Source organism: Homalodisca vitripennis, chromosome 7 (genome assembly GCF_021130785.1).
Source record: "Homalodisca vitripennis isolate AUS2020 chromosome 7, UT_GWSS_2.1, whole genome shotgun sequence".
NCBI classification, from domain to species: domain Eukaryota; kingdom Metazoa; phylum Arthropoda; class Insecta; order Hemiptera; family Cicadellidae; genus Homalodisca; species Homalodisca vitripennis.
This window is the reverse complement of record NC_060213.1, coordinates 82,439,279-82,461,988: the sequence shown is the minus strand read 5'-3', so window position 1 is coordinate 82,461,988 and position 22,710 is coordinate 82,439,279. Positions and strand designations below refer to the sequence as shown.

The 22,710-nt window shown below is 32.9% G+C and overlaps 1 protein-coding gene across 3 annotated transcripts in view; it reads left to right on the top strand.

The window, feature by feature from the left end:
- Positions 1-22,710, top strand: part of LOC124366001 — a 65,464-nt gene that overhangs the window by 7,677 nt on the left and 35,077 nt on the right. For 2 of the 3 annotated variants that reach the window (XM_046822180.1, XM_046822181.1), the window contains exons 2-3: positions 18,782-19,045; positions 19,849-20,804. In XM_046822180.1, coding sequence (XP_046678136.1) covers positions 18,782-19,045; positions 19,849-20,804 — 1,220 coding nt within the window. Of the gene's footprint in view, positions 1-8,068; positions 8,383-18,781; positions 19,046-19,848; positions 20,805-22,710 lie in introns of those variants that run through there. The other variant, XM_046822179.1, reaches the window with a different exon arrangement.

Genomic DNA, 22,710 nt, shown 5'->3' with positions numbered 1-22,710 from the left:
TTAGGATTTTCATTTCCAAACTATCGGTAATTAGTGAAAAACACTACTGTAAGAGAATCACAAGTGAACAATAAAGTAAATACAAATTAATTAAAACCTTGTTTATTGAAACTGTGAAGTGTCAAAAGTATTCTAATGCACAAAATAACTAAAGAACTTAAGTATCCTAATAAACTATAGAATTAATTTTAGTTCTTGTCCCATTGTCGTATCAGGATATGCCTTTGTAGGGGGGAAGCAAACCCATTATACAGGGTGATTCAAAACTAAACGGGCAATCTCTCGGGAGCTTATTCTATAGCTAAAAACAAGTAAAAAAGTTCATATAACCAAATATGCCCGGAAACGCTTCGTTAGCGAGTTACGCCTAGCGAAAGATTTCGTCCGGATTTCAGAAACCCTTGGTGAAGTCAGGCCGTATAAAAATGGTAAAGGTAGTTACAAAAGATACAAATACGATTGTTTTTTATGTTTTTATATCTGACAAATTTAATTAAAATTCGTCCCAGAGCTGTAAATGCAATACTTTCAGAGATATCTTACGTTAAAACACAAGAATTGGTGCAAAGAAATAAAACATTTTTGTGTTTTAACGTAAGATTACTTCCATAAATGTTAAATAAAGGTCATTTTTTTTCTTAAACAGATTTGTATAACAATTTAATTCTGAAAAGATTCATGTGAATTACTTAGGAAAAAAATTAATAATAGGTATTGAAATTTAGCTTTATTTAAAAATTAAAACAGACGCACAAAATGCATATTCTTATCTGCATAAAATATTAAAACTAATGTTTAGGTTGTGAGTAACAGCTGATCATTTATTCTAGACTTGAACATTAACAAAAATGTATTTACCTTTATAAAAACTGTAATAATCACCTATAATAGTTGCTCAAAGTGTCCTCCGTTGTTAGCAATGCACGTTTTCGCACGACGAATCCACTCTTTTCTAGCGCGGTTTCATAACGTTTGGAGCATTCTTGATAGTTTCTGCCGCCTCTGTAATGCGATTACGTAACTCCTCTATGGTGTTAATCCGTTTTGAATAAACAATTGACTTCATCCAACCCCATAAGAAAAAGTCTGCTGGCGTGAGGTCAGGAGAACGTGGTGGCCATTTTTACTGGTCCATTTCGACCCAATCCATTGTCTACCGTATGTATCATTTAAATAGTTTTTCACATCATTAGAAAAATGTGGAGGTGCTCCGTCGTGCATAAACCATGCATTTATTCTGTTTTGAACAGGAATATCTTCCAAGAGGGTAGGCAGGTTTGTTCTTAAAAAATTTAAGTATACGCTACTCCATTAAGTCGATTAGGGAGGAAAAATGGACCAATCAAATTATCACCCAGAACACCAAGCCTTACATTGACTGAAAATGTATGTTGAAAATGCCTCGTCCCAGTTTCATGTGGGTTGTCGTACGCCCAAGTATGGGTATTACGAAAATTTACAAATTCCATTTCTAGTAAAAACAGGATTCATCAGTAACGAGAATACGCCGAAGAAAATTCTGATGTCGTAAACAATTTCTTCTTAACCAGCGGCAGAACATCTTCCGTTTATTAAGATCTTGCGGTAATAAGTCTTGAACACGTGTTATATGGAATGGGTACAACTGTGCTTCATGAAGTGTCCGCCATACGCTTGACTGGCAAATATTTAACTGACGTGATAATCGTCTGTGGTGCTTGTGGTTTGGTGATAATTCTACAGCATTTATTATTGCTTGTTCATTATTATAGTTCCTTGCGCTACGTTGACGACCAGTATCTATTCGCTTCGGTTTAAAGCTACCAGTTTCTCTAAGTCGTCTCTCCACAGCTTCAAATGTTTTGCGATCAGGTGTTCTTCGATGTGGAAAAGTATCAACGATATTCCTGAACTGCAGCTAAACCATTCTTGTTAACTTTGCCGTAAATCAGTATCATGTCCGTATACTCTTCAAACGAATACATACCATTTACATTATCTGCCATTATTTACTAAGATAATTACATACACTTTTATAAAAAATACTTAATAAAATATTTTATACACTTGTATAAAATATTTCCAAATAATCACAGGATCTCACAAAATACAATCTTCACACGACCACAATACAAAAACCTCCATAAAGGTTATTCAAATATTACTTCATGAACTTAATTGTTGATCAGCTGATATTGCCAACCTTTGCAAAGAAAATATGACGATAAAAAGTGTTGAATAAATGATCAGCTGTTACTCACAACCTAAACATTAGTTAATATTTTATGCAGATAAGAATATGCATTTTTGTGCGTCTGTTTTATTTTTAAATAAAGCTAAATTTCAATACCTATTATTAATTTTTTCCTAACTAATTCACATGAATCTTTTCAGAATTAAATGTTATACAAATCTGTTTAAGAAAAAAATGACCTTTATTTATAACATTTATGGAAGTAATCTTACGTTAAACACAAAAATGTTTTATTTCTTTGCACCAATTCTTGTGTTTTTACGTAAGATATCTCTGAAAGTATTGCATTTACAGCTCTGGGACGAATTTTAATAAATTTGTCAGATATAAAAAACATAAAAAACAATCGTATTTGTATCTTTGTAACTACCTTTACCATTTTTATACGGCCTGACTTCACCAAGGGTTCTGAAATCCGGGCGAAATCTTTCGCTAGGCGTAACTCGCTAACGAAGCGTTTCGGGCATATGGTTATATGAACTTTTTTACTTGTTTTTAGCTATAGAATAAGCTCCCGAGAGATTGCCGTTTAGTTTTGAATCACCCTGTATAATATTTCTATGGTAGGGAAGACGATCTCTTCTTTTGTAATATGACGGATATCGTAGGAACAAGATATTTGGAAATGCAGTCAATGCTATTGATAGATTAGACTAAAAATACACGTTTATTTCCCATCGAATTTGTTATACATGTTAAACAGTTTTGGGTTAGTAAAGTTAAAATCAAAAAGCTCATCAGTGTATTTTTTTACATTAACCTAAGTTGCAAACTCTAGCCATCTTTGAACGGCTGTCATTTTTGACTCGGTTATCCGTTTGAGGTCGGGTTTGCGGCTCTGTACTCTACTAATAAAGACCTTTTACTTGATATGCATATCAACCTATGCTTACATTTAAGATTTTCTTCTGACTCCTAGCGGGCCGCCCCCTGAGGAAGTAGCGGATCACTGAATATGTGATAAAATAGATTTTTATGTCCAGTAACTTTGTGTAAGGTTTTGTAGCTCTATTTTAAATATTTTGAAAAATATTTAACCGACCCGGGACTTTTTGGACACCCTATAGCTCTCTCACTATAAGTTTAAATTCGAAAATTATTAATAATTCAAAGCCCGTTAAAAATGCAATGTAGGCCTAGCTAATTTACTTTGTTACTTCTCTTGGTAGGACAGAATTTAAAAAATATTAAACACGGAACTTTTAATATTATCTTAAATGTACGGACGCGTGGTAAATTAAATATAAACTACTAGCCTAATTACTCGCGGCTTCGCACGCAATTTTCAAAATCGAAATCTGTACCTTCTTAGTGAAGGCACTTAAATATACTGTAATACGATGGAGCCCTATGATATTTTTCAAACGGAGTTAGGCATATATCAGGAGGGTTTTATAACAGTGTTTAATTAGTACTTGTAATGAGTTGATTAGTTGGTTTAAATTCATCAATGGTGCAATCTGTAGTAAATATTAGGTAGTAACTTTGTTTTTGTAATTTGCATCGAGCAATGTAGGCCTACACCTAATATTTTGTAGCCTTTATTATAATAGTCCTTTCTAAAATATCGATGTAAACAAATATTTCTGCCTCTTTGGTAAAAACCCAGTTGAAAGTGTCAACAGCTCTTAGTGTTGATTAAATTTGTGTTGCGTTTTGTAATTTTTATCATCGTTTTTCAAAGTTCTGAAATGTTTTTGGGAAACTTCTTCTGATTTGTCACCTCTTACAAACCTTTCTCAGACTTCAACGGATATTAAAAAAGAGTTAGTCGAATTGGTCCAGACGTTTTGAGATTATCAATACACATTGAGCGATTCATTTTTATTTATGAGAAAATTGATTAACAGTTGTGGCGAAGAGACTTCTCCATAATAGGACAACACTATATTTTCTCTGTTTATATCAATTACGTTACGTGGCTATAATATACCTAGCAGATTTACTTTCTCCAGACTTAAATAAAAACTGAGCGGTGTTACTGTTCAGGACAATCCTCAAATCTAGTAGAATTGCTAAACTCATCTCATACAAGATGACAGAGCAACTGAATTAAACTAATTTTGTTTCTAATACTAACCCTCAAGTTCTAATCTTTTCTGAACTGTGACATTTAGTAGGCAACAACAATAAGTAGTCCAGGACCAACTTCTACTATGTAAGCACACAACCTGGATGTTTTTGAAATCGACGGAAATATATTCCGTAAAAAATCGATCCTCAACCACGTAGTTAGTAGAGTTCAAAATGGGAAGGTATCAACTGGGTTAAACATATCCTAATAATATCATAAATGCGAAAGTGCTTTTGTTTGTGTGTTTTGTTTTCACGCGTAAACTACTCAACCGATTGTACTGAAATGTTACATAGAAATTAGATATAGGGCTATTCTTATTTCGAATATCCCTCCGGACTACGTCCCAATGGTCTTTAAAGTAGCGAAAAGTCCAACATTGGTCTCTAAATTGTGTAATAATAATTAAATAAACGTGTCAAATATAATCAACTGTTCTGTGTAAATATTGTGTATTATTTTAAATTTGATTATATTTATAGTGAGTACACTATCGAAAGAGTAACCTTAACATTTCACACCTTTTTAGATTTCAGCAATTAAGTTATTACTAATCACCATAGGAAATGTCCTAAAACATAAGATGGTCGGAGTGGAATTTGACTCCAAAGATTCCCTTCGTAGCAGTCGACAAGATCTATGTATGCTAGATGAAATGTGACTGGACTGTTCTTTGGAACTAATGTACCAATTCCAGCTATAAATGTTTAAAAACTGTTACTTAGAAGTGGGTTTCTCTGATCTGTGATATATATTTTTCTTGATCGCAAAACAACACAAATTAACTATGGAACAAAAAATATTAAGAACGAAGTAAATTACAATGGCTGTAATTATAAACTTTTTGATAAAAATATATAAGTATATATTTTTTCTTTACCCGGAGAGAGGCAAAATCAGCTTTGGAACAAAAACTACTAAGATCAGAATAAATTAAAATATACACTTTTTAACATATTTTTATTTTTATCTTGGGAAGAATAACTCAACATTGGCGTCGGAAATATAATTCACTCGAGCCAGAAGTGCTCATACGGGTGCAAAACCTATGAAATTGCGTGCGAAACCGCGGGTAACTGCTAGTGAAATGATAATTGTTTACTGACGTCGTATTTTTCTTAGCTTTACGTGAACAAATTTATACCAGCGTCAGCTGACTACATACAGACAGATCATATACAATTGTGACGTCTTGATTTAGTTTTCTGACGATAATATACTATTTATATGCCTGAAGATCTGTGTTAAGTGTATCAGGCTAGGAAAACTATAACCTGAGAAAAGAGTTTGATAACTATTTCAATTTCATCCCATTTCGACCCCCCAACAAAACTAACGCGGCTGATAATAAATTTCTTTGTTAGGAGAGATTACGTTGATTCTGCGAAAAACCCGGTCGTGTGCTTGTACGATGCCACTTAACTTACGGCTCTTAGAGTAGAATGTCTACGATGCAACAAGTATGGTGCGTGAGTTCTTTGCCGCGCTGCGCTCATCGCTGTAACTACACCAAGTAGGCTATCTCAAGGAGTTTTCTTTTCTCAAGAGTTTTCTTATAAGTAGGGTGAAGTAAGCAATGCAAACCTGTCATTGATAAAGCAAAATGTTTTTTTTTTTTTTTATTTGAGGATTTAAAATACAAGAGCATACAAAATTTATTTAACATAAAAGTTATTCATAAAGGTTTGAAGTTGTTTGAGAATTTTATTATTTTTGTCCCGTAATTGGGGGGGGGGAGGTGAGTGAGTACTCCTCCCTCAAATGCATGCGCTGTCAAAAACTATGCAAATGAATAAAATATGATAATGAGAAACACAAATTATCCGAAAATACCCTTCCTCTGTTGTGTACACAAATACTGAAATAACTCAGAAATATTTTACAAAATCCTTCGTATGCCAGTATCACAGTAATGTAATGTTTAATTTGTTTATAAAAACATGAGATTTACTTTTACAACTCGTGAGCAGGTTTGTTTATTGTAAATTATACATAGAAATAAAAACTCGATATAAAATAACTAATCAATATTGGTAAGTTGGCATTTAAAAATATTTAACGTTTTCAATTTGTTCCCACCGTAATCAACAATGTAGGTTACTGGTTATAAAATAACATTGTAATTAAACAAACAATAAACTATAATTAAAACAGTACACTACAATAAAAAAAACAATCTACAAACTCAATTACTGTCAGGTTTTATTGGAAACTTTAAAAATGTAAACAAGCAAGCAAACAACAAAAGTTAATTAAACAAGTTTTGGCTCGCAACGAAATGTGAAAGAGTATATCCTCTTTAAATCGTCCTCTGTTCCACTATGATTGTGGCACATCTCCTTTAAACTGTTGCTGGAGCCCGGCGCATAATTTCCCGCAGCGGCAAAATCAACAATAAACTTTACTTAACTATTAATTGTAAAACGAGTGTGTAAACAAACTATTGCTATTCAGTTACCCCATATGTGTCTATTACATAAGAAATTGTCTTTGGGGAAGTATATGTTCAAGAAAAAGGTTTATAATAATTCAATACTAAATAATAATTTCCTTGTATTCATAATGTATCATTCCCAACGAAATGGTATGTTTAGTTTATATTCGGTTGGATTGAAACATTCTTTTAAAAAGTAGCTCAAATCATATTAAAAATTAAAACTTTTATCGGATGGATGGTATAAAATTTACATTTTGCGATGGGCGTATATCATAATACGGTACTGAATTGCAGGGAATATTCCCACACGTTTGCCATTCTGCAGTACTGATCTAGCACGATACCACTGGAACAACAGCGCATGCGCCAACTCAGAGGACAGCCGCCACTGCCACAGCCACTGCCATCACAAATAAATTGGCCTTGTCCACTGCCTCCTCTGACGCTGTTCATCAAATAAATACCCCAACCATTCATCAATCATATTTGATTAGATACGTCGGACGAAAAAAATTTGGGAAATTATAAATTATAAATTTATATATTGAATATTACAAAATATTCTTAAAAAATTAGGATATATTTAAACATTAACATATAATTTTAAAATAGCATTATTTTAAGGGGAGAAAAAAAATTATTTACAAATTTTTTCTTGCAGACTAAAAAAATATAAATATTGTAAATTTAACGTAAATTTTTAAAATATAATTATCAAAAAAGTAAACAATTTGTAATATTATTACAAAATATGTATATTACAATAGTGGAACTAAGGTCCTTCAAGGTTTAGAATGTGCAGGTATAACGTACACATTACAGACCTTTGAAATCATTGGATGAGCCATAAATAACTTGCTGGGTCGTTTCGTTAGGTTTTTGCGGGTGTGGTGGGGGAAAAAGCGGGGCAGGTACAGTCAGAAAAAAATTTAACAGCTTTGTCTGCCTTAATTTTATGTTTGTACCAGTATAATAAATAGCAACTTCTCAAATTTTAGAGATATCTTGACTAAGTTAAAATTTCATGTTCATACAAAATTAAATTAACTGTAACTCCCCATTTCCGCATAATCCCTCCCAGGGTAGTGCCACCTAGTGCGCACTCAGGTTTGAGGTTAACTTTTAGCCCGACTGTACCGAAAGACCTTGGAAATCCGAGACTAGCCTCTACGAGGGGCTCAGAATTTGTTCTGACGTCACAAATAACTATATCTTTCTTTTTTGTTGACGCCATATGGCGGCGTCTGATTGGTCGAAACCTACATTTGACCGCCATTTGCGTGAAATGACTCATGACAGGGGGAAAGGGGGGATGTGAAAATGGAGACCTGTGTTCGAGGCTAGCAGCAGCATTTCCCTGCTTTCAAATCGAACAAGGGAGAAATGCCAGTCCTTGCCGGATGTGAACCGTATTTTACCGTCTAAATTGTTGCGATTTGTGTGTAAAATTGCGGATCATGTAACTTTAGTGAAGTGCAACCAAACAAAATGCTGTAATATTCAATAATGTGCTTTAGTCCATCGATTTAAGTGAGGTTGAGAAGACTTCTCTGCTCGCTCATGGCGACGTAAAAATAATGGCGTTGCCTCCAGTTGCCGCCTTGTCAAGCAGCGCGAAAGCTGCTGCTTCTAAAGAAGGTAAACATGAATCAAATGAGTCATATCATGATTTTAAACACTATAATGTGAACGTATTGTATATCAACACACGTTGATTTCGGAAATAAATGATACGGTAGAGATATGGTTGACCTCAGCTGTTTTTGCAGGTGAACCTCGCATCTAATTTTGTTTACTTTGAGCTAAACACAGGTAGTTAGTGTAGACAGATTTTGTATATTCCATACAATTTGTATAAGGCATTATCCTGTTATTAGTTATAAACACTAATAGGCTAGTTGCTTGTCTTAAGTAAGTTAGTGCAGAACAAATTTAAAATCTGACAACAGTATATTTTACAAATTTATTTGAGAGAAGTTTTTGCATATTTTAGTCACCTAGGTGTATCTTAATATTTTAAATTGATGAATTAGCCTACCTAATGTACCTAATCAAGCATATAGTTTAAAATTTAGAAAATAACTTGTATTTTACCAACAAAATAGAAGTTGGATTAGCCACTGAAAGATTTATAATGTTATAGCTGGGGAAAACCAATTTGTTGTGTGTCTCCCATTCTCATTTTTATAATGTAAAAATCTCTTAACTGGTATCTGCAGTAATTTGAAGGGAAATTCTCTATTGACAATACTAGGTTATTTGTAAGATTATTCTAAGAACAAATCAATAGCCTAATAGACATTTAAAATAGAATTTTCATTCTGTATCAAGTACACATAGGGCCTATATATATATATATATATATATATATAATATCCTATTAAGAATGAGAATTACAAATATTAAGTCAGCTATATAATAATATTTAACGTTGCATGACATTCGTCCCCCTTGTATTATTGAGACTCAAAATTATTATGCTTTCAATTTTTAACAAACAATAGTTTATTATGTAAACAGTTCTATATTCAATTTTTATTAACCAGAGGTATATGTTTAGGTCCTAGTTTTAACGACTATAGCAGATATCCAACGTTTACTTTAAAGCTTTTTAATTCGTTAATAAAAAGCTATACCTACCTGACAATTGATACTTTCTGCACCTCTGCAAAATTTTCAGATTTTTTTTTATTGGATGAAGTAATTCTGTCTTTTGTAGATTTTTGAGCTATAAGTCTAATTTGAGACTTCTAGAATCTTTCTCTCTATCATATATTTTAGAAATATGTCTAGTTTTTGCAGTAGTTCTGGGTGCAAGAACCTGCACTGATAAGCACAGGAATTGGCGTCAGCACGTTTAACTACCAGTTTCATTTTCTAGGATTTTATTTTAATGCTTTCCTCATTTCAGTTTAACAATGTCTTTTTATTTATTTTAAGAGGGTTCTTTCAACGCCAATGGCATTTGAATTGAGGACACTAAATGATTTTAACCCTATAAGTGGCGGTCATTTGTGGTCTCAGTGGCAGGCCGTTTTTGGGCAAATTGCCGTGATCGTTAAACTTATTTTTAGAAAATATTATCTAAGTGATAACCTAACAACATTATATATTTTTGTTTTCCTTATGAACTATAGAATAAGAATAAATATAATATGTGGTACCTTACCATTATTTTCAGATTAATATCATTGTAGATGTGTAAAAAAATTTTTTTAGAAAAAATAATTTTTAAGTTCTACTGTCCGTCACTTTGAAACTACTCGAGCTACAAAATAATGTCAAATTCACAGAATATACACAATTTTATTCTAAACAAATTACTTCTTATACATTTTTTTCTATTTACAAGAACAAAAAAGTTAAATGGGAAAAACTAAATCTATGTATAAACTGGTTTTTTTACTCCTGAGTCACTAGAAGGGGCTTGTCTTTTCCTCCCAGTAGTGTAAGGCCTATAATAGTATAATAGTGGCTTAGTTTGTCATAGCACAGTATATTTCGTAAATATAAAACAGGAATTGTTTTATCGCAAACCCCTCCCCATCCTCAGACAGAGTTCAAAGTCGAGCGATCTAGTAGATAACGTGACTACAGATTCTCGCCGCCCGTTCAGGTGCGCCGCATTCTTGTACTTTTCGTGCCGAAGTGTCTGTCGAGTGTGTCGCTTTGTTGTACTTCCGTGTTTTACTGTGTGTGTAATAGATTAGTGATGGGTGACACAATGAGAATTTGGGATTTACCCAGGAGCGAAGAGGAGGCCATTAGTTTTTTACAAGATCATGACTAGTTGCCTACATCTAAAATATGCGTTGCGGTCGGCAATTGCTGCTGAAGGCGGAAATCCACTAGACTCACTCATCCTTGATTTTGCTGCTTTCTGGGCGTCACAGGAAACCCATTAACAATTAATAATCATTGTAAGTTTGTAATTGAAGAGTTGCTTTTTCGTTCTATAATGTTTTTTTTCTATAAATTTATTTGTTTGTGTTCCTCATACTGGTGTTGTCGGTATAATCCCAAAGTATCCCAACATTTTCCATTACGAACGAATAAGCTAAACATTTACCGGTAACACAAACGCGATAAACAATAATATACTGACTATAACAGTACGCAAAGTCGCCAAACAAAACAGTGACGAGACGAGTAGACAGCTGTTCTCTCTTCTGCCGCCAGGTCAAATGAAAACCGTTGGAATCATTTAAGCCAGCAAACATTAGTAACATGAATACACACTATACTATATGATATGTATAGGAAATTTCATGGAGAATACGATAAGTTAGTTCAAACTAGGCCTAAAAATTATGGACGGTTGCGGAGCAACGGCCTTAAATGTGAAGCGATGGCTGTGACGGCGCTTGCCACTTCGCGGCGGCGTGAATCATACGTCTCAGACGGCGCTTGTCACTTAGAGGGTTAAGGGAAAACAGTCCAAACCCATATATAAATATCTATGACCTCCACAGGAATCAAACCTGTGATCTCTTGGTTAGAATCACAGCCTTACCCCTATGCTACGGTATACATAGCTTTAATATTTATTTTCTTAGGTACTCTTTATCGCAACTATGTATTTAGGATGTGTATGATTTCTGTTTTCTCTTAATTGCTGGATAAGGAAGTCTGGTTCAATGTTATCCTTAAACGTCAGCTTCAAATTTTACAAAACATCATTATAAAAAAAATCCCTTTTTGTTAACGTTTTAAGTTTTTTAATCGTGTATAAATTTCTCTGTATTTTTGCTCTCTAAATCTTGTAAATTTTCTTTTTCTGTTAGATGCCTTGTTTATTTTTCACCTGTTATCAAAAAAGAGTTTACTAAATTATTGGATTAGAAATATACTAATTAAATATTAGGCTAAATTCAAATTCAAATTAACTTTATTCAAGACTCATACAATGTACACATACAGTATAAATACAGAATAGCGTCAACCATTACATTACAATATCCATTTAGTGACTACATAAATCATTAAATAAAGAAGTTTGCCTCAAAATGTTATGTAAATGACAACACTGATTTTACAATTTTGCTACTATTTACAATATGTCATATTAACTACTAAATTGTTGGATGAATTAAGTTACCTCAAAATATTCTTTAAATGAGTGTACTGATTTTTCAATTAAAAATGATTTTAACTTTGTTTTAAATATGCAAATTTGTGAAATTTTTAGAAACGTTTTTGGAAGAAATAACAAGAATTTGGATCCTATAGCTGTGGGTTTTTTATTAAAAAGTTCTAAGTTATGTTTTGGGATTGATGGATAATTTCTATGGCGAGTGTTATAATCATGATTTGCTCCTAATTTAGGTATACTATCTTCATTTGATTTCACAAGCATGATAGTTTGAAAAATATATAGACCATATACGGTAAGGATTCTTAATTTAGAAAAATGCTGTTTGACAGATTCATTGCGTTCCAAATTTAACATTATTCTAATAGCTTTTTTTTGTTGGTGAAGAATTCGGTCTAGATTTTTTATTGTTGTAGCTCCATACATGCTTATACCATAAGACATGTGAGAATTGATTAGTGCAAAATAAATAGTTTTCAAGGTTTCAATATAACATACCCTCGACATTTGTCGTAGAGCATATAGACCAGAGGACATTTTATTTACTACATGGTCAACATGTTTATCCCAACTTAAGTGTTGGTCCAATATTAGTCCAAGAAATTTTGAGTTTTCTACTTGATTCAGTTTTGAATTTTCTAGATAAATATTTGGCTTTAATTTTGATCTAGTTTGTTTTGTACAAAATAAAATAAAATTTGATTTATTTATATTTATTGGGAGATTTTTAGTGTCTGAAAATTCTTTTACAGTTGTAAGACTTAGAGATGATTTAAGCTCAATTTCTTCTTGACTTTTACCTGAAATTGTGATGCTGGTATCATCAGCGTAGAGGCACACTAACCCATCCACCTGTGTCACACCCAGCAACCCCTTTAAATAGCAAAGAAATAGAAGAGGGCCAAGTATAGATCCCTGTGGGACACCATGTTTTATAGTTTGAAGGTTTGAATAAAAATTTTGTGTATATTTATATTTGCTGTTTAAATAACTAAAACTATTTTGAATTTGAATACATTGTTGTTGGTTTTTTAAATATGATTTGAACCATTCATGTTCCTTACTCTTAATATTTAAATTGTAAAGTACCTTAAGTAATTCATCGTGGGACACACTGTCAAATGCTTTGGAATAGTCAAGGAAGATTCCAATGACTTTTTCATTCCTGTCAACCAAATCTATTATTAATTCAATGAAATTAACACCTGCAGTTATCGTAGATTTTTGTGGTCGGAAACCATGTTGCTGATCATCCAATATGTGATTACTTTTCAGGTAATCCAAAAGTTGATTATATACTACTTTTTAAAAAATTTTAGAAAACACAGGTAATAAAGATATAGGTCTGTAACTTGTTGGACTATTCAAATCCCCCTTTTTATAGAGTGGAACAACTTTAGCAATTTTTAATTTGGATGGGAAAAGGCCAGATATTAATGATGAATTGATTATGTGGGTTAATGGTTTGGAGATTAGCGGAAAAGATTGTTTAATGAAACACCAAAGACAATACATTTTATAATTAGAAATTTTTTATATATGTTTAGATAATGAGATAGGCTATATATAAATAATTGGAAACTCAAGAGATTTACAATCCAATTCATAAGCAATATCATAGTTTGTATTACACTTAAAAAACTGTTACGGATGGGTAAAATTTAAATAATTATTACTAGTCTATAATAAATTCTGACTCATATCATGTTTTGCAAGTGTTGGACTATTTTGGGTTCGTACTTATTATATTTCCCACACCATAGCTGAATTTTCCTTGTTGCCCCGACCAAGAAAATACAAATGCATCTAGGTCTCAGACCTATTTCTGTCAAAAAGCCTTTAGTTCTAGCCCTTGTCATATATGATTTGTTTATAAGATTTTGTGTTATAAGTCTTGTTGTTTTTCGGGCTATGGTGTGGAAAAGAATGGATCTTTGAGGCATTTTAATGTTTATTTCTCCATATCTTAAGCTAAGAAAGCCATATCAAAATGTCAAGGAAGCCCACCAGTTTTGATTACCTTATGTAAAACCATTAACAGCTCTATTTTTTAATGTTGGTTTCATAACAATGTTTAAACAATATTTCAAATATTCCTTTTTAAATTCTGTTTCAAACATTACTGAGATAAATGATAGTCACTGAAAGATATTTCAATCTCTTGATCCATTTTTTATTTAAGTTTAAAGAAAGAAATGGTCTTGAAGTCGTCAGAGAGGTAAACAACTTTTATTTAAATTTCTTGAATATTTCATGATATTATATTGAATAGTTCTAACGGTTTTTCAGCTTTTCAGTTAACACATTTAAGATGTAATAAATGATGGCAATATAAATGAAACCCATACAAAGAAAAGCTTCTGCATGTAACATGGCATTTGTAAAGTAACTGACTTTGACAGATGAATAACAACAAACATTTACAATAACTTGTTTAATTGTGTATAAATTATTGTACTAATTATTTAATTGTGACTTGACCGGTGATTAAAACACATTTACTATCTGCCAATTAAGCTAAATCCATATTACAAAAATGTAATGCTGTGTGTATGTGTGTTTTAGTCAATCACATGAAAATTACTGGACACATTGTACTGAAATTTGACATAGACATTGTTAGGGTCACTGGTTAATTTATAAGACTATTCCTATTCAGAAAATCTCCCCAGGCTACTCCCAATTGGTCTTGAAAACTCCCTTATAACTCCAATTATTCATTTATACGTATGAAATTCGCTTAATCAGCAGATAGTAAATGTGTTTTTAATCACCTGTCAAAGTCAAGAATAATTTCGCGTCGTAGTGTTTGTAGTCGTACTCCTATGAAATGGTTCTACCTGTTTGTATGAAATGTGTGTATATTTTGGAGGTATTAGTAAGGTCGTAAATTATATTTCATACTGCTAGGAGGAGTATGCCAAAGGTCTGTACTAGGACCAGTCTTATTTATTGTGTTTATGAATGACTTCGCCAAGCATGTCCAAGATTACAGTTATACACTGATGTCTATTGACAATATAATATTGTTGCTGGGGAAGAAGATCAGCTTGAGATACTAGTTGCCGTACAAAGGCAATTCAATACTTCCAATTATAGCGATGAATTAGTTGTAATCCTAGCTTCAAATATCACTTTGGGATTAAATTGAGAAGCTAGCTGCAGGAACACACGTTCTACACCCTGGCAGAATTGTACCACTGGTCTTAATACACTAACAGATAGTAGTTTCAGCAAGGTGGTCAACAGAGGAGCTGCAGGGATTAGTTATTTCTTCCTAAGTGTGAAATCGGCTGAATTAGAAAGGAACAATATTATGTTTCAAACAGTCCAATGCATTTATATTTTCTTGCCTTATTTAAAATATATCTCCACCTATTTTATTTTCTGTAGGTGAAATCTCTCCAAACTGCTATGAAGGTTCATCTCCAAGTATATAGTTTTCACAGCCAGATCTTCAACCTTGGATTGACTGTTCTATTTGACTGTTCTCCAGACAAGCTATTAAAATTACATTAAAGTAAATTCTGATGTCAATTATAACATCCTTTCTCTTTCTTTATAAGTGAAACTGTTGATGCATAGTTTATTGAACTATTTGTAATTTTGACTAATTTTAATGTTGTTTGTTAAATTTGTAGTTTTAAAATTATGCTATATTTTTACTATGCAACCGCTCATTGGCATTAAAAAATTAATTTATTTTATGATCTAATACATATTTTTTTTTTTATTAATAGTTATTGTTGGTGTTTAATAATACGTTCAAATAAGTTTTCTTATGTTATACAATTTTTGCTAATATTGTTGCTAGCTACAGTGTGAGCGATGCTATTGATTTTCCTTGAGCTGCTGGCTCCCCCACCCACTTCTGTCCTCAGCCTCTCCCTCCCCCTCCCTACCTCTACCAGTCCTCTGTCCCAGTGAACTCAGTCCTCAAAAGTTTGTTTGTCTGTATTTTATAAGTAGATGCTTTTTCATGTATGTGACTTGATAGGTTACATTAGTTTAATTCTGCAACAGAAAAATAATTCAATAGGATTATGGTTTAAAATGTGGTAGAATGCAAATTAAGACAGAAAAAGTGTTTTAATGTTGCATAAATTAAATACTACTGCTATCTGTTATCGCCAAGTTTACAGTAAAATTATATTTTTATAGTATTTAATTCCATTTATACAACCCTTGTAATCAATTAAAATAACATGTGAAATTCTGAATGGTGTTGGAGAACAATAATATAGTAATATTTTTACCAATGTACCACATTATTTAGGTGGGTATTTAGGACCAATAAAAGAACAACAAATCTTTCGCGGATAAAAATGGATTCATTATCCAAAAGCCATGAATAATATTTCTTTAGGAATATTTTTTTGTCATATTTCTAAAGTAACATTGCATCAAAACCTCCTAACACAATTACAATGTTGAGATATTTTGGCCTCATCGTGGGGAGCCATCTTAATTCAAGAGGCGTTGAACTGAAACTGTTTCAGCTTAACATCTCTTGACTGAAGATCGCTCTCTCACAGCGAGGTCAAAATATCTCAACATTGTAAATGTCTTATTTATGACGTCAACATAGCGTTAATATTTATGCAAATGCAAATTTATAAACTTAAATTTTTTTTATCAAAAACATCACAATTAAAATTTTCAAACAACATTGAAAAATGTATCAAGATATTATTAAATATAGCCAAATTGCAAATATTACGTCTATTTAGGACTTGAGCTTTCATACATACGTACACACACACACACACACATACATACATACATACATACATACATACATATATATATTTATATAAATAAATGTATTTTAAAAACTGTTACTTGGTTAAAGATGGTCTAAAAATTAATATACTCGCCAAAAACTGAAGTTAAATATTATTTACCATTACAATATTTTCTCTGATTACATAGGGAAAAAGTAAACTATTTTGATTTATCACAAGTACTAGATTTTTTCAAACTGTGAAACACAATCATGTATAGTACTCTGAATCGCAAGCAACTCTGAAATGTTGAGTGTTCATAGGAAGTATACCACTCATGCATGGCTGCATGTCGACAGTGGCTCTTGGGAGGGTTTCTGACTATCCCTCCTTTGTTGTTTTGTGGATTCAGTGTGCCTTGAGCACTTTCCTAGTGTATTGAAAGTTGAAAGTTCATCGCTCTTCTCAACGTATTCTTATATAATGGCGATGTTTGTTTGCATTTTTTCTTGTTTTTTTTTCTTAATTGGATCAGTATAACATTGTGAATTAATACATGTGAGCACTTAACATAGTATATTACATATTTTTTAGCTATGGACTTGTCAACACTTTCACTGCGGTTCTACACTGCAATTCTAATTCTATGTAACAATATTAAGATGCATCATCAGGTCTAACACTGTTTAACCGTAACTACTGGACAATAACTGTCTAACTATTTTAAATTTAGTAAACACCTTTACTGCGGCTCTATACTGAGCAGTTCTAGGTCTAAGTAGCATTGTATAGTACACTAGTGCGTCAGTCAAGGTATTAATAGCGATGTCTAAGTCAGTTTTAAAATTCAAACTGATTTCAGTATTTTTTTTTTTAATGCACTACACTAGAGATATTCCATAATTCTGTATGTGATAGTTGTACAAGTACTCTCACAATTTTTTATTGTTTCCATTATGATAATGAGATAACCTGTTTCATCATATTCAACTTAACTAACTAAAGTAGAAAACCAATGACTGTAAAAACCTTTTGTAAAGTTTATTGTATGTTAAAATAGAAATGGTTTAACTTTACACTAGAGATAGCATTTATTTTTATTACAATTAAATGATATTTGCAAATAAAATTAGCAAAGAGAAAATTGTACTGTATCTGCTGAACACAGTGATCCTTAACCCTTTTACATTTTTGCCGAAAACGCCAACGTCCGATATGTCGGACGTCTGTTTTTTTTATCGTTACTGGCTACTGTTATGTTCAAATGCCAAAATATTCGGTATTTTGGTTGTTTAGGAGCAAAGGATGATGAAAAAAGCTATTTGAAGAACTTTGGATTTCTATTTTTAATCGTCTTTGACTAGAATTGACGAACTACCTAGACAGCTGTCAAAACCAGTTGATTGGGTTATGTTACTGAAATCTTCGTTCATTGTTGTTGTTGACAATGTTATCAAAAGTTTTTTTGAAGTGTTACTTTTGTTGATCAAGGATAAAATGAGTAAAAGAGTTACATCTAACTCTCCTGTGAGTGAGGGAAGAATAATTAAGTGCAAGACGAACTGAGTGACGATTTCCTTCAGAACTTGTCAGATTCAGATGCCGAGAACGAATCTGATATTATTGTTAGCTAGGGCTATTGATGACAATCAAAGTGATATGGATGACACTGATGACGATCCTGACTGTATCTTACCATCAGATAATGAGGAGTTATTAGATAGTGAGGAGGATGTGGCACAGATAAGTTTACCTTCCATTTCCACTGGTAGGCCTAGAGGAGGCCTACCAATTTTAAAAAAATCCTCATAGTGCAGCTATGTTTCACAAGGTAGCACCTTCAAATTTGGTATATGTTCTAAGCAATTGCTCTAGTTTATAATGATATCATGCTCATAATTTTAGTATAATTTTAAAAATAAATTATCAGATGCCAAACACAATTTTTATTTTTTTATTTATTTTTTATTTACATCATTTTTAAAATTAAATAATGTGTGTGTTTCAAATTAAAATGTCTTTTTATTATTAAAAAACAGCATTTAAATACGAGTAAATAAAATAAAAATTCATGCAAATCTAATGAAAAATAAAAAAAGATACAGAATTTTTTGTAAATTAATGCACAACAGCGATTTTCCTCCTTGGCAATTTTGACTGGTACAATAAAAAAATGGCCGGCAGTAAAAGGGTTAATAAATTTATTGTATTTACGTCACAGGTTTCGAAGGAGTGAGAGTGAAACAGGAGCGAGATGATGAGGCTGAGATACGGGAGATGGCCGCCAAGATGGTGGAGCAGCAGAAGGCCAAGCTGGCAAATGCCGTGCCTGCACCGATGGCAGCTCCATCACAACGTCAGGCTGGTCTCGTGGCGCCAGGCCAGCCGGGTATCATGGGTTTCTTCAAGGGCAAGGAAACAGGCAGTCCAGATGATGAGACGAAGGCCGCAGAAAAGCCAGCCCTGGACGAATTCAGTCAAAGAGGTGAGTAGTGCATTCATGGAAATTGGTTCTAATAAAGCAGTGTAATTTTCTAGAAATCTGAGGAATGTCAGGAATGTGGAGTGTTATGAAAATTACATTAGAGTTATCTGTTTTTGTCATTCAATCTGAACTATTGAAGTAAAATAATCTGAGAAATCTAAACATTTTATATTACTGTCATCTATTGGTATTATATTATATTTTGCTGATTATTTTATCTTTCGTTTTTGTAACTTAACAGCCACAGCTGTAGAGATCTTACTACCCTTCAGTTTTGAAATTAGTTCATCCAGAGCACTGTCTAATTGGTTTAAAGTTCATGCTATACTGTAAATTCACAAATTACTCAAATTAATTATTGCCCAGTAAAATGGTAACACTCTATTTTACACTACACCTGTATATCATCACAACAACAAACATAAAACGACTGCAAAGATGATTTTCTATTTATATCACACTTTTAACTAGAACCTCATGTTAAAAATGGACCTCAGGGATAGGGCCGGTAACTATCATGTTCTCAGTTGTGTAGAGTAAGCAATAATGTGTTCCATGATAGATGAAAGATTTAATAAATGAAATATTTTTATGTTCACTGTGATCAATCACACAGTTTTACAGACATTTATTAATTACTTAGTTAAAGTTTATATGAAACAGTGAAAGTAATACATTTGATATTATATTTTATAATATGTAAATTTTTATAACAACTTTCAATAACCCTTTTTCTTATCTTAAATATTAGAACTATGACAATGGTTTGTTTAATTTGTTTTATGGATATCTTTTATTTTTAGGTAAATTTGGCTGGGTGACCCTGGGCAACACACACTTGCCTTGTATTCTGCGGCATCCAGAGGAAAAGTACTGTGCAGTGCGTATGGTGGAAAGTAAACTGTTAAGCAAGTATCTCAATTACCTTCATGCTGACATCTACTCCTGCACCTGCATCCACAGCTTCTACATCACAGAGGCTGAAGCCAGGCTGCTCAACGAAATCAACAATAAACACTGTGAAATGCAGTTCGGTCGGGAAACATTTACGACTAAAGACTTAGTAGTGAAACTGAAAGACGCCCACGAGTTTTATACGTTCCTTGATGTGTGTTATAGTAAGTTACTTCACAATGGGATCGACGGAAAAGAAAAGTGCGGATTCATCAGGATAAATAACGAGTCCGTTGTTCCTTACACGGTGAAAAACAATAATAAGTTTGTGCCTTTGTTCTATTTCGAAGGTGAAACGGACAATTTGAAGCTAAAAGCGGAGAAGCTCGAGGACTGGGACCTGGCGTATTTGAAGTTCTGTTGTAAAGTACAGGGTATTAGAAATGAGTTGTTCGCGAGTGAAACATGTTCAGTGATCAGTCTTAGTGATATTAAAAGTTACTTCCCTGGTGGGACAGTGTTCGAAGACTACTGGCCGAGCAAAGTGCTCGACTCGCAGTTGCTGTTCCAGAAGGGTTCCGTGGCGACTGGTAATGCTGCGAGTTGGATCAAAGCACCACCTGCCCTCGCGGTGCAGCCCGCTCCGACGACAGTGACAGTGAACAAAGTGGTTCCCTCCCCTACCCCTCCAAACACGAGGACGGCCGCCATGCCTCCATTGCCGAGCCAGGCTCCTCAACAGCAACAGCCGATGCACAATGGGTGGCCGGGGCTCGTTAATGGACAGGCAGCATACCAACCTACAGCCATCAGTTCACAGGCACAAGCTAGGATGACTCACACCAACATGGCAGCCATGCAACATGTAAGTAATCCTAACATTAACTGATTTTTTTGAGGCTCAGGTGCAATTCATATTAGGTTTTCTCTAGCAAAGTACACATGCCGTAGCCTCTTAATTGATGAACATTGGAGATTTGTCAATTTATTGTATGACTAGTTGATTGCAACTGACTTGACCGAAAAGCATACCATCAATGAGTGGCATATCCATTCAGAGTGGCTTATTATGTAACTGAGTAATATGATAAAAAATCGGAGACATAGAATTGTATGTATGTAGTACTTTGAGACATTAGACATTAGCTGAATGTTAACGAAGCCTCTCCTGCCAGTTGGTGACGGTATCCGATTTCTATCTAAGTATGTGTGAGTCCATGTGTTGACACAATTTTAAACCAGATAATTGTTAATTCAAATAATTATTTGTTGTGAAACTCAAACTCTAAATATTTAGTCTTTTGAAACAAAAAATTGAATTCAAGGGTAATAAGAATTGCATTGGATTACATTTACCCAAAACATAGTAGCAATTTTGGTTTTTATGATTTTAACCTTTGATAATTGTTGTACAAACCTAAAGTTTAAATTTAAAAAAAATCTCTCTCTGTATGTACTATTTTTGAACCAAATATATATTTATAAATATATAAAAATTCAAAAAGTTCAAAACTTTTTTGGATGTTTGATTTTATATTGAATGACTGTAGACCTAGTCACATAAACTAAAAAAAGTGATTAAAAATTGTATTAACTACTAATTAATAATGACAAATAACTGCTTTTTTTGTGCAAAATTAAATTATACAGTTTCACAGAGAGATATTTCATGTTGTAAGCTCACAATTCATAGCTAAGTCATGTAAGTTAAATCATTGCATGTTATCAAATACCTGTGAAGGCTAATCAGAGGTAAATACAGAATAGTATTGTGTGCATTTATTTTCTCACAGTACACCAACAATTTGCACTTGAATCATTTTATATAAAGAAGATTGATAAAACTAAAATGACCTTGTTTTGTTGCTAGATTAATTATAGACTAACTAAACACAATTTAAGAATAAACACAAACATTAAGAACATTTTTGTCACGTATTATTCTGCAGTACCAAACGCTATAATGTGAATGTAGTAATGAACGACGTATCATCAGTGTGTTATCACTCAATAGTGTCTCTCCAGACGCTAGTGTAGGTTCTTATTCCTTAAAAGCTATACAGAAGCTATTTCTAAGTATGGATCTCCGAAGCATACCACTGGTTAATGTCACAAGCAGTCCATATTTTATTTTATCGTGAAACATTCCACATGAGTGTATTGTATTGTACTAATTTCATTTTGTTACTATGAGGTAAATTAAAATTAAAGACGGCCACTGTCATAACACTAGGAGTAGATTCTTGTAATGTACAACCTGACGTTGGATGAAAAGAAAACACAAGGAAGACTTTCCTGTAAACTCTTAAGATAGTGGTAGTAAGACAGGGAGGAACTATCTCACAAATTCAGCAGCTGTTCTGCACTAGTTCCTGGACTCAAAATGGAATTGTAGAAAAATTAAGTTATGAATAAATAAAATTGTATATTGAACATATATAATATGTGGGAAAACCTGGCAGTCATCCTGTTTTCATTTCTATATTGGAGTTAACAAAAAACATTAACATAAGATTTTGGAAATTAAATAAATAGTGATTTTATTTTTGCTGATGCTAGATACCATATAACAAAATATACGGGGTGGGCCATAAGTCAGTTGTCACTAGCAATCCTTAGACTTTGTTTTTCCTAGTGTAGTAGTTGTGAACTTGACTAAGTCAAACACTAGCAGTTTGAGGTTATGTTTGTTTATTGTCGATATCTGGGAAAGTATGAATAGGAAATTAACATCAGAACAGCGTGTGTTTGTTTTGCAAACATGGTGGAAA